This window comes from Colobus angolensis, unplaced genomic scaffold (assembly GCF_000951035.1).
Source record: "Colobus angolensis palliatus isolate OR3802 unplaced genomic scaffold, Cang.pa_1.0 Scaffold86, whole genome shotgun sequence".
Taxonomy (NCBI): Eukaryota; Metazoa; Chordata; class Mammalia; order Primates; family Cercopithecidae; genus Colobus; species Colobus angolensis.
This window is the reverse complement of record NW_012122487.1, coordinates 1,474,824-1,488,451: the sequence shown is the minus strand read 5'-3', so window position 1 is coordinate 1,488,451 and position 13,628 is coordinate 1,474,824. Positions and strand designations below refer to the sequence as shown.

Genomic DNA, 13,628 nt, shown 5'->3' with positions numbered 1-13,628 from the left:
TCTCTCTCTCTCTCTCTCTTTCTCTCTCTCTCTCTCTCTCTCTCTCTCTGTTCTGAGCCACCTGGAGCTGGAGGTGGAGTGCCAGAGCAGCACCCCTGTGGCTACCACTGCTAGGGCTGCACTGGGTCAGACCTGAAGCCAGCACTGCACTAGGTTTTACCCAAGCCCTGCTGTAGGCACTCCCTGGCTACTGCCTATGTTTGCTCAAGGACCTGGGGATCTACAATAAGCAGATGGCAAAGTCAGCCAGGCCTGTGTTCTGCCTTTCAGGACAGCGAGTTTCCCCAGGCCCCTGCACATCCAGAGGTGCCATCCTAGAGACAGGACTAGAATCAAAACCCTAGAAATGTACCTGGTGTTCCATTCTACTGCAGCCGGGCTAACCCTCAAACCACATGACACAGAGCTTTCCACTCTTCTCTCCCCTTTCCACAGTCAGAGGAGCCTCATCACATGGCCACCACCACTACCACCAGCTCATGAGAAGTACTGCCAGTCTACTAACGATGTTCAGTTAAGGACCCAGGGCTCCTCAGTCAGCTTCTGGTGAATGCTGTCAAGCCTGGGATACAGTCCTCAGAAAAGTGGGCCACTCTTTGGCTTAGGGCAGATCCATAAATATTGTCTGAGAGCCAAGTCCTGAAATCAGGGCCCCCAAGAGCACACTTGGTGTTCCACTGCCTTGTTGCCAACCTGGTACCTAAGGCGTAAGACAAAATCCCTTTACTTTTCTGTTTGCTTTTCTCAAGCAGAAGGAGTCCCTCACTGTAGTCACCACAGCTGGGAATATGCTCGTTCTCACTTGAAGCCATCATGTCTCAGAGACCCACCCAAGGCCTGTGGTATACTACCTGGATATTGTCACTACTTTTACAGGGCTCAAGGGCTCTTTAGTTAGTAGATGATGAATCTTCCCTGAACTGGGTTCTTCATTTCAGCAGCAGGCTTCCTTCTGGCCCAAGGTGTGTCTAGAAATGTCATCTGGGAACTAGGGTCTTAAATGGGTGACTCACGACCCTGAATGGTACCATATCCACTGTGGCTGAACTGGTATCCAAGATGCAAGGCAAAGTCCTGTTTACCCTTCTGGTATGGTTTGGTTGTGCCCTCACCCAAATCTCAACTTGAAGTGTATCTCCCAGAACTCCCACATGTTGTGGGAGGGACCCAGGGGGAGGTAATTGAATCATGGGGGTTGGTCTTTCCCATGCTATTCTTGTGATAGTGAATAAGTGTTACAAGATCTGATGGGTTTATCAGGGATTTTCGCTTTTGCTACTTCCTCATTTTTCTCTCACCTCTGCCATGTAAGAAGTGCCTTTGTCCTCCCACCTTGATTCTGAGGCCTCCCCAGCCATGTGGAACTGTAAGCCCAATTAAACCTCTTTTTTTTCCCCTCAGTTTTCACTATGTCTTTATCAGCAGCATGAAAACAAATTAATACAGTAAATTGGTACCAGGAGTGGGGCATTGCTGAAAAGATACTCAAAAATGTGGAAGCAAACTTGGAACTGGGTAACAAGCAGAGGTTGGAAGAGTTTGGAGGACTCAGAAGAAGACAAGAAAATGTGGGAAAGTTTGGAGCTTCCTAGAGACTTGTTGAATGGCTTTGCCAAAAATGCTGATAACGATATGGACAATAAGATCCAGGCTGACGTAGTCTCAGGTGGAGATGAGGAACTTGTTGGGAACTGGAGCAAAGGTGACTCTTGTTGTTTTTGCAAAGAGACTGGCAACATTTTGCCCCTGCCCTAGAGATTTGCAGAACTTTTAACTTGGGAGAGATGATTTCAGGTATCTGGTGGAAGAAATTTCTAAGCAGCAAAGCATTCAAGGGGTGACTTGGGTACTGTTAAAAGCATTATGTTTTAAAAGGAAAACAGCATAAAAGTTCAGAAAATTTGCAGCCTGACAATGCGATAGAAAAGAAAAATCTATTTTCTGGGGAGAAATTCAAGCTGGCTTCAGAAATTTGCATAAGTAGCAAGGATCCTAATGTTAATCCCCAAGACCATGGGGAAAATGTCTCCAGGGAATGTCAGAGGTCCTCATGGCAGCCCATCCCATCACAAGCCTGGAGGACCAGGAGGAAAAAGAGGTTTCATGGGCTGGGCCCCAGGGTCCCCATGGTGTGTACAGCCTAGGGACTTGGTGCCCTGTGTTCCAGCTGCTCCAGTCATGGCTTAAAGGAGCCAATGTAGAGCTCAGGCTGTGACTTCAGAGGGTGGAAGCCCCAAGCCTTGGCAGCTTCCATGTGGTGTTGAGCCTGAGGGTGCACAGAAGTCAAGAATTGAGGTTTGGGAACCTCTACCTAGATTTCAGAAGATGTATGGAAATGCCTGGATGCCCAGGCAATAGTTTGCTGCAGGGGTGAGGCCCTCATGAAGAACATTTGCTAGGGCAGTGCAGAAGGGAAATGTGGGGTTGGAGCCCCCACACAAAGTCCCTACTGGGGCACTGCCTAGTGGAGATTTGAGAAGAGGGCCACCGTCCTCCAGACCCCAGAATTGTAGATCCACCGACAGCTTATACAATTAACCTGGAAAAGCTGCAGACACTCAATGCCAGCCAATGAAGGCAGCCAGGAGGTAGGCTGTACCCTTCAAAGCCACAGGAGTGGAGCTGGCCAAGATCATGGGAACCTACCTTTTTGCACCAGCGAAAGTCCTGGATGTGAGACCTGGAGCCAAAGGAGATCATTTCAGAGCTTAAACATTTGACTGCCCCACTAGATTTTGGACTTGCATGGGCCCCTGGAACCCCTTTGTTTTGGCCAATTTCTCCCATTTGGAATGGCTGTATTTACCCACTACCTGTACCTCCATTGTGTCCAGGAAGTAATTAGCTTGCTGTTGACTTTACAGGCTCGTAGGTGGAAGGGACTTGCCTTGTTTCAGATGAGACTTTTGACTGTGGACTTTTGGATTGATGCTGAAGTGAGCCTGGGGGACTGTTGAGAAGGCATGATTGGTTTTGAAATGTGAGGACATGAGATTTGGAGGGGCCAGGGGCAGAATGATATGGTTTGGCTGTAGCCTCACTCAAATATCAACTTGAATTGTATCTCTTAGAATTCCCACATGTTATGGGAGGGACCAAGGGGGCAGTAATTGAATCATGGGGGTTGGTCTTTCCCATGGTATTCTCATGATAGTGAATAAGTCTCATGAGATCTGATGGGTTTATCAAGCGTTTCTGCTTTTGCTTCTTCCTCATTTTTCTCTTGCCAGCACCATGAAAGAAGTGCCTTTCACCTTCTGCCGTGATTCTGAGGCCTCCCCAGCTATGTGGAACTAACTGTAAATCCAATTAAACCTCTTTTTGTTCCCAGTTTCAGGTATGTCTTTATCAGCAGCATGAAAACAAAATAATTTATCACCACTCTCCTTTCTTTAAGCAGAAGGAAGGGTCTCATTTGGAGTTCTGAACTGTGCTACCTGGGGTTATGGTAGAAGTGTTGCAAGTACTCCTTTAACCTTTCTTGCTGGTATCTCAGTAGGTCACATGTCCCCTTCCTGTTCACTGCCTCTCAGCCCAGCTCAGCACTAGGACTTGCTTAGGAATTACAGTCCTTGTGGCTGAGGCTACGTTTCAAATTTATTTAGAGTTTCAGAGTCCTTTAGTCCGTGGTAGGCAATTCAATCTTCCATCACTGGGATAAGATATTTCCCTCTGGCTAGGGCTGGTTCAAATGCTCCCTCTATGGGCAGGCACAGCTGAGGACAGCCGTGTACTGCTTTCTGCTGTCAGAGGGCAGCCATGAATTTAATGCAAGTCTCACTTACTGTACTCTCCCTCTCCCAAGTACACAGATTCTCCATACCATGTGGCTGTTGCTAGGGATGGAGGTAGTGTGGCATCTTTCCTACCCTCTCCAGTGCCTCTTTTAGTGATATAAAGTTAAAATCAGACACTGTGAGTGCTCACAAGATTTTTGGTTCCTATGAAGATGCTCCCTTTGTATAGACAGTTGTCAAATTTGGTGTTCCTACGGAGAGGGTGGGACCATCGATGGTGCCCTCCCTTCAGCCACCTTGCTCCACCCACCGTAATGTCTTTCAAATGTTATAACCTCTTTCATTTTTTTCAGTGCTTTAAAAAATTTATATTCAGATTGTTTAAAAGTTTTATGACTCGGCTCCAAACTGTTACCTTGCCCTGGAAATCTCTATAGTCATATCTTGCATCATATCCTGGAGTTATTAACCAGTTATGTGTTCTACAGTAATCGGGAATCAAGCAGTGGGTCTGGAGGACCAGGACAGAGAGTGAAGTTGGAGGGTAGTGAGTGCTGAGATGCCCCACCCATTCAGGTCCCTCTGTAGAGCCAAACATTACTTCCCCTTACACTCCCGACCCAGCTGAGGTGCATGTAGTCTACCTGAGAAGGGCCACAGGGAACGTGGAGAAGAACTCCGGTTCCCATGGAGGCTTGGCAAGGGCTAACCAAGCAGCACTAGTGCACTAGCTGGAGACAGCTACGTTTTTAGAGCCTTAGAAGCAAGAGTGTGAATATGACCTTGTTTTGACCCCTCCTGCCAGGTGATTCATGAGCTGTGGGGGGTGAAGACCCACTGATGTCCAGTCAGGTCACAAAATGCAGTAAATGGAAGGAGGCCTGCTTCCATACTTATGACCCAAAGAACTAGTAAAGAATGCAGGAGCTCATCTGTGCCTATGTTTAGACATTTCCATGTTCTGATTCCCCTGAGACTGCACCAGACATAGGACTCTCATTTGTTTAAAAAAAAAAAAATACATCATGGACATAAAAAAGTTGAAAAAAAAGGAGCAGTTTGATATCTTGGAAGGAGAATAGAGACTTTTAAAACATTGACTGCAACAGTGGCAGGTCCTCAAGAGATGGAACTACATGAATGGGCAGATGGAGTCAACTGTTCAGATCCTCTGATCATAGAGAGGAAGAGAATATTGAGAGTGGATGAAGATTGAAGCACAGAGTCCTCTCACAGAGACATGGCCAACATCAGTGACTCCAGTGTGGGAGACACTGACAGACTACAGTAGCCTGCAGAGTATTGGAAGGGACAAGGCTTATTCTAGTGCCAGCTGCCAACTGCTGTTTCCTCTTAAGGACCTAGCAAGTCATCACTCCATAGGGAAAATTATTCCATGAGGCCAGTGCAATCTAAGACATCTCTTAAATTTTGATTATAACACAGCCTCCTTTAAAACTAAAACAAAATGAAGCAATACCTGAACAGAAGGAACACATCAGGTATTTCAGTATATTTAGCAGCAAGTAGGGCAGAGCCTTCTAAGCAGGACAGATATTAGTAATGTGCATATTTGAAGATCATAATAACTAATGACAGCAAAGACCTTTGTCAATATTCATTTAATGAAAATAATTGAAAATAAAACATTGGCAGTTTGATTCCCTTTCTTTTCTTTCCAGTTGGTACATTCTGCAATGAGTTAGCATATTTAGAATTTGGAATTCTTCCTGAAGATTAGAGTCCATAAAACAAACCAAAAAAAAATCAAATTTAAATAAGTAATAAATTAGAACTCTTAGCCATTAATGTATTATATAGTACCCTGTGACAGCTAATCATGAAGCTGGTGATGATGAAATCTTTAAAGAATCAGAGAAGACAACTACAAACAATTCATCTCTTGTCGTGTAAAAGGAAACTCCAATTGTGCCTGTTAAAGGAGTTATAATGAGCTCTGCTTGCTGTGATTTCATGTGAAGCAAGCTACATCCTGTACTGATGGCACTCAGGCACCATCCCAACTCCCCAAATGACCAAGACACCTTGACAGGGATTATTGTCAGAGCATCTGGGTTATAGGGACAAGAGTGACTGTTTTAGATGCTAATCTGCCATGTGACTCCTGATTAATCCCAAGTCTGGGAATGCCTCCAAGATATCTAGTTAATGCATTACTCTTTAGGTAGAAACACCTATTTACTGTAAGTCATACTTTTCCTCCATAACAAGTCTTGACGTTGCAGAAATCATAGACTGTGACATTCTAAGCATTCTCTCAGCCACCTACACATTTCTTCCAGAGCAGATATACTTTTCCCCCAAGATATAACCCCTGGGTCCAGGGGACTGCAACACTGAGACCTATTTGTCTTGCTGCTACGCAATGACACGTTTCTGTCTGTAAGCTCCCCAGAAAATCACCCCTTACCAACAAACTAAATTTATCTGCCTTGTTCTTTGGTTTCTGGGCTCCTTTGGCATTTGGGGACTGCTTTGCATATATAGCCTTTTCATGGAATGGGGTCTTTGCACATATTGACTGAATGTGCAGTCTGGGGACAGTGGAAAAAGCTCCATGTGACTCTGTGTGGGTCATACATGTTTGTGCACACAGGTAGGTAGGTCAACATCTTGGCAATGATAGGATTTTATTTTCTGATTTTGGTACATGTTTGTAAAATAGAAATTACATCTTTTAAATCTTAAGAAACAGAAACACTATAGAAACAAGAGGCTGAAAATGTCATCCATTTTGATGCCAACAATTGACAATCCTACATGGCCAAAGACAGCCTTACTAAACAATGTGGCTGCTTTTGGAGTCAAAGGAAGACTCCCTTTGGTAAGTAGCCTTTTGAAAGCATTCACTGCTTTGGCATGGGAAGTGCATAATGTTTTTCCATCTTGCTCATACAAAATATTTTTTTGGCACTTATAGCTCAATAGGTGGATAAAAAGATATAGAGAAGCAAAGGATCTTCAGTGGGTTCATCAGTGGACAAAACAAAGTCCAGTCTGACCAGGTGGTGAGAAACTGATTTGTCATCCTTGGGAATGAGAACAGCAGGTGGCCCTGAAGAGAGTCTCCTTTGGAATCAGTGAGGGGAAGGAGAAAGTAAGAGCCCACCAGGCTGGGCTATCTTTAAAATGGAAAATATTAGGTGCTTTTTGCTTATTCAAGACAACTCAAGAGTCAAAAATAAATAGGCCTCCAGGAGGATGCATTTAATGGATTCTTAAAGTGGTCTAAATATATTTCATTTAAGAAATCACTCATTAATTTTTAGACTTTTATTGGCAGAAAAATCTGCTCCCTTATAACCATTTAAATGGTCTTTTGTTTACTTTTATGAAAAACTTAGTTCAATTCACTCATACCACACCTACTCTTGTCCTATAAAACAGTAGACAGCAAGCCATGGGCATTTGAAGTAGAACCCAGAATCCCTTGACAACCTATCCTGCCTGCTCTTCTTATTTCATGCTATGGCCTCTCCTTGGTTCATGAAACTCATGTCCAGTTCTATTTTTTTAATGCACTCTTCCAGACTCACTATTACCTCAGCTTGCCGTATGGTTTTGACCTTAGGTCTTTGTTCTGTTCCTCCAGATTTATATTTCTCTCCAGACAGTTATAAAAATGAGTGTAATCCAAACAGGGTTATTGGGTTAACAGTTTTAATGGTCTTAAAACAGGAACAGGCCTATAGTTACTATGCAATAATTTTGGTGTTATCTTTTTTTTAAAAAAAAAATCATTATTATGATTAACACAACTAGGAGCAGAATCTTTTGGGATATCAAATTCCATTTCTTTGTAAGTTTCTAAATGCCATCTTTTCATTTCCTGGGTAGATTTATTTATTAACTAGCTAGGGTGCTAAGGCAAGGCTAATATTCATTATCATGCCAGAGAGGACTAGTGTTCTAGCAACTGGGGTCTTGTTGGCAGTCTATTGTGAGTTGGTTGGTGTGACTCCTCTTTTCTTACCTCAGAGGTGGTAACATCTGCACTCAATAAAGAGCAGGTGACTGGTCTTACAAAGCTGAGGACAGTCCATTGACCCAGGAGTTGCTTTTCTCTGAGGCTCTGGCAGAAGCAGCCGTTTCCCTTGCTTTTATATACCTCAACAATGACATTCATTCTTCCCCTAGGACAGAGCCCCTAGTCTCCACTTTGCTGCACTGAATTTTGCTAACATATGTTTTGCTATTTTGTCAACAGAAAGTCACTTCTCTTCTTTTACTTCCTGACATTCAGGCTTATATTTGTTTTGTTTTTAATACACAAACAATTGCTGAGGTTTGCTTTCTAGGAAAGTTGAAATGAGAGACAAAAAATCTTAAATCTTGAAAATTATGGGGAAGAACAATGTGGTTCCTTTGCCTTTCTTTTACTTTTCTTTATTTGTTTTAATTCATCATGAATAAGGACATCATGTAGGAGAAGCAATATATACTTTACCTAGCAAATCACTACATAAAAATGAGTTTCAAAAATTTGGCCAGACATGGTGGCTCATGCCTACAATCCCAGTACTTTGGGAGGTCAAGGCAGGCGGATCATGAGATCAGGAGATCAAGACCAGCCTGGCCAACATGGTGAAACCCTGTCTCTACTAAAATACAAAAAATTTAGCCAGGCATGGTGGTGTGCACCTGTAGTCCCAGCTACTCAGGAGGCTGAGGCAGGGGAATCGCTTGAACCTGGGAGGTGGAGGTTGCCACTGCACTCCAGCCTGGTGATAGAGTAAGATTCTGTCTAAAAAAAGAAGTTACAAAAATTCAACATGAAAAATCACAAGCAAGTAAGAAAATAAGGCTATTTCTTTCTTACTAAATAACCCGAGCCTCACTGCCCTGCATTGTCAGAGTGAGATAGACACAGAAAAATCTCCATTAGAATCATGCTGACAGGATAAAATAACTTTAGGTCACTAGTTTCTGTAAATTAAGTTGTAATAAAAGAAAATTTTTTTACTGAATCCCCTGTGTCCACCTCAGAAACTTCAAGCATAACAAGTTTTCAGTGGTTTAAGGAAAGATCTTCATCAATAAAACCTGTACTTCACCAAAAAAAAAAATTACTTGACTAATGAAGGTAAAATGATTGCAGTTGCATGAGTCCTCTACTTCCTTAGACAAAACAAGCCTTTGCTATCAGCATTGGATCGCTGTTGAGACTTTCGATACCTAGGAACACGGCTCAGGGAGGAAGAGGTCATCATTGAGGGCTAGAGTCCTTCACACCCTCTAGGGGCAAAGGCAAGGGTCTTAGAAGATGGACTATTTTGACAACAAAGAAACAAGATGTTCCTCAGGGGTTGAATTCTGAAGTCATCAGAATTTGGTGAGCCTGCTCTCAGGGAGTAAGTTTGGAAGATTTTGGATTTGGGACACTTTGTCACTCTATAGGAGAGAGTGTTAGTGGATGTGATAACTACCTTGTGAGTGAGATGACGTTGGAAAATATTATCTTGGAATTAGAATCTCTACACCTATATGCGCCTGAAAAAGAGCCAGTATTCCTGGGAGCATTGACACAGCCTGAGGAGCACTTAGACCACTAGTAAGAAATAGTGACAAAAACATCAATGTCTGCATTAATCCTGAGTTTGTGATCCCCATGAACCACAGCCTCAGGGACCTCAATAAATGCATTTTAGAAGGAAGAGAAATTTCACAGAAGTTCATTCACCAATACCCATCAATCTCTGCTGTGAATAAAACAGCAAACAAACCCAGTCCTAATGAGTTTCAACGCCATAGCTGGTCTGGTATATCCCTAACTACATTCACCCATAGAGGTGGGGGAGTCTCATTTCCTATGTAAAGAATGGAAGATAAAAATAGAGCCTAGGATCAGGGCTCAAAATTTGTTCCTAGAACAGAAAAAGCAATGTTTATATATATATATATATAAATAAATGTGTGCACATGCACACGTGTATGTGTGTGTGTGTTTACATACATTATACACTTAGATCTTTACGACAAAGATGTTTCTCATGTAATTGATAAATATCCATTTTGATTCACACCTCTAAAGTTTACTAGGAAAATTAAACTTGTATTGCAAAATTAATAGTATGGAGTGATGTTTCTTCTTAGGTCATATGGAGAATAAAAAAATAAAAAGAAAGGGAAGTAAGTGTAGAGGAATGCAGAAAATGAAAACTATTTGTTTCCTATTAAAAGCCATGTATAGCAAATGTCTTCAGAGAACCTAGGCTCCAAGTTACACTCAGACCCCAGCTCCGCCAGGCCAGCAGCACCCTCATTTCCCAATGGCCAGCCTCTACTCTCTGGTGGTGGCCCTAGTAGTGTGCAGCTGTGGCTCTTTTGGATCGCTGGGATGTGACCTGCCTCAGAACCATAGTCTGATAGGAAAGAAGACTTTGGTGCTTCTGGGCCAAATGAAATGGATCTCCCCTTTCTTGTATCTTAAGGACAGAAGAGACGTCAGATTTCCCCAGGAGAAGGTGGAAGTCAGCCAGTTGGAGAAGGCCCAGACTATATCTGTCCTCCATAAGATGCTGCAGCAGATCTTCAGCCTCTTCAACACAGAGAGCTCCTCTGCTGCCTGGAACATGACCCTCCTGGACCAGCTCCATACTGGACTTCATCAGCAGCTAGAATACCTGGAGACCTGCTTGGTTCAGGCAGTGGGAGAGGGAGAATCTGCTGGGGTGATTGGGAGCCCTACACTGGCCTTGAGAAGGTACTTCCAGGGAATCCGTCTCTTCCTGAAAGAGAAGAAACATAGTGACTGTGCCTGGGAAGTTGTCAGAGTGGAAATCATGAGATCCTTCTCTTTATCAACAAACTCACAACAAAGATTGAGAAGTAAGGAAGGAGACATGGAGTACTCTTGAAGTAATTCTCATTGACTAATCTGCCATGTCACACTTGTACATGTGATCTTGGATGTTTTAAAAGACTCATTTCTGCTTTAGTTACTGAATTGGTTGAGATAAATTCAGCAAATACTTCATCAGTATATTAAGCAAGTATATGTTCAAAACATTCAGCTCCAGCGGCATGGGAGTCTAAGAGATGACTCCCCTGATGTTATTTATTTATTTCCATTGTTTTGAATCTATTGTATTTATAATATTTAGATATTTTACATATAACATGTTAATCTTCACATTGTATTAACATTTACAAAATATGTTCACCATTTAATGTTATTAAATTTGCAGTTTTGATTTATTAAATGTTTATCAAATAAAATTTTCATTTTTGTTTATTCTAAAACCCAAGCCAAATTAAAGAAATGATTGCAAAATTTAATTGTTCATTCATTCCATTCACATTATATTTGTGAACTAAGTAAGTGGCAGACTGTAGAAATTCCTTCAAGTAATACAGGTGGCTAGAGCATACAGTTTCTGCTGTGTTGGAATTCTCAGTCTAAGAGGGAAGGAGACATAAAAACCATACTAATGTTTATATCATTTCAATTATATTAAGTGCTTCAGAGAGAAGTAAAGGAAAATTATGTTCTCACACCAGAATCTTTAGGTGTAAATGATGCTGGGAAGGGGGAAAAATTGATGTTCTTCCCAAAGCGCCTGAGAGACATGAAAGTGCAGAGGTCTTATTGGCAGTTGGGAATGCTGGCCTAGAATGAACAAATATCATGGGCATAGGTATTAATTTAAGATTCTTTATTGTATTTCTGGTAATGAGGGCATGGGAATGGATGTGATCACGTATAAATAAGGGGAGAAAATTAGATGAAGACTAATCTATGTTCTGCAGACTGTTAATATTTAAAGGTACAGCAGAGAAGGAGAGTCTACAAAAGACACTGAGATTGAGTGGCCAGTGCACTTAGATGAAGAAATAAGGAAGAATGAGGGAGAGACTAATGAAGGGAACAGTAGTGCTTTCAGGGAAGATGGAGACTGACCTGTTCTACTGGACCTGAAACATACTCCACCACTGATCTTAGGATGATCTGGTTTTGCAGAATGAATGGGACAGAGACCAGATGGGAGTAGTTTGAAGAAGAAACACAGGAAGTGGCATTAGGTGCACTATGTATAGAAGGTCATCTTGAAAAGCTTGTTTGTGGTGTTAGGAAATAGGGTGATACCTGGAGAATAGTGTGGGTTAACATCACCATGCATATATTTCAAATGTTTTCTAAGCATCATTTTCAAAGAATAGCTGAATTTGAGTAAAACCTTTAAATATTTCTTTATTGAGATATGATTAAGATGTATTATTTAAAATGTAAAACACAGTGTTGAGGTATAAGTACACCTTGTGTAATGACTTCTACACATTACATAATCTACAGCTAATTAACACATTCATCACCTGACATAGTTAACAGTTTCATTTTTGTATGCGTGCTGAGAACACCAAATATTTACTCCCATTTAAATCTTTAATCTTGAGTTAATTGTTATATATGGTGAAAGGTAGGGGTCCAGTTTTATTCTTCTGCACATGGCTACTCAGCTATCCCAGCACCATTTATTGACTAGGGAGTCTTTTCCCCATTGCTTATTTTTGTAGGCTTTATAGGAGATCAGATGGCTGTAGACATGTGGCTTTATTTATGAGTTCTCTATTTTGTTTCATTGGTCTATGTGTCTGCTTTTGATTACTGTCATCTTATAGTATAGTTTGAAGTCAGTAATGTGATGCTTCTGGCTTTGCTCTTTTTGTTTAGAATTGCTTTAGCTATTTGGACTCTTTTTTGGTTCCATATGAAGTTTACAATAGTTTTTTTTGCAGTTTTGTGAAAATGACATTAGTTGTTTGATAGGAATAGCATCAAATCTGTAGATTGCCTTCAGCAGTGTGGCCATTTTAACAATATTGATTCTTCTAATCTATGAACATGGAATGTTTTTCCATTGGTTTGTCTCATCTATGATTTCTTTCAGCAGTGTTTTGTAGCTCTCCTTGCAGATGTCTTTCACCTCATTTATTAAATATATTCCTAGGTGTTTTATTTTTGTGTGGCTACATGGATTGCATTCTTGATTTGACTCTCAGCTTGAACATTATTGATGTACAGAAATTCTACTGATTTTTGTACGGTAATTTGTATCCTGAAACATTAGTAAAGTTGTTTATGAGCTCGAGCAGCCTTTTCATAGGGTCTTTAGGGTTTTCTAGGTATAGGATTATATCTTCCACTCAGAGAGGTAGTTTGACTTCTTCCTTTCCTATGCCATTTCTTTCTTTCTCTTACCTGATTGCTCTAGCTAGAAGTTCTAGTACTATTTTGAATAGGAGTGGTGAGAGTGGACATCCTTGTCTTGCTCTAGTTCTCAAGGGGAATGCTTCCAGTTTCTGCCCATTCAGTTTGATGTTAGCTGTGGGTTTGTCGTAGATGTCTCTTATTATTTTGAGGGATGTTCCTTTGATGCCTAGTTTCTTGAGAGTTTTTAGCATGAAGGGATGGTGGATTCTATTGAAATTTTTTTCCATGTCTATTGAGGCTATTATATGGTTTTGCTTTTAATTCTATTTATCTGATGAATAACATTTATTAATTTCTCTATGTTGAACCAAATTTACATCCCAGGAATAAAGCCTACTTGATCATGATGAATTAACTTGTTGATATACGTTGAATTCAGTTTGCTAGTATTTTCTAGAGGATTTTTGCACCTATGTTCTTCAGGGATATTGGCCTGTTGTTTGTGTTTTTCATTGTTTTTGCCAGGTTTTGGTATTAGGGTGATGTTGGCTTCACAGAATGAATTAGGGAGGAGTCCCTCCTCTTTTTTTGGGTGGGGGGAATAGTTTCACTAGAATTGGTACCAGCTCTTCTTTGAATTTGGCTGTGAAGCCATCTGGTCTGGGGCTTTTTTGTGGTTTGTTTGTTTGTTTGTTTCTGTTGCCCAGGATGGAGTGCAG

At 41.4% G+C, this 13,628-nt stretch overlaps 1 protein-coding gene across 1 annotated transcript; it reads left to right on the top strand.

The window, feature by feature from the left end:
* Positions 1 to 10,027: 10,027 nt before the first annotated feature.
* Positions 10,028 to 10,960, top strand: LOC105503437 (interferon omega-1-like). Its single transcript, XM_011930333.1, has one exon. The coding sequence runs from the start codon at positions 10,028 to 10,030 to the stop codon at positions 10,613 to 10,615; it is 588 nt and encodes a 195-aa protein (XP_011785723.1). The 3' UTR covers positions 10,616 to 10,960.
* The last annotated feature ends 2,668 nt before the right edge of the window (positions 10,961 to 13,628 follow it).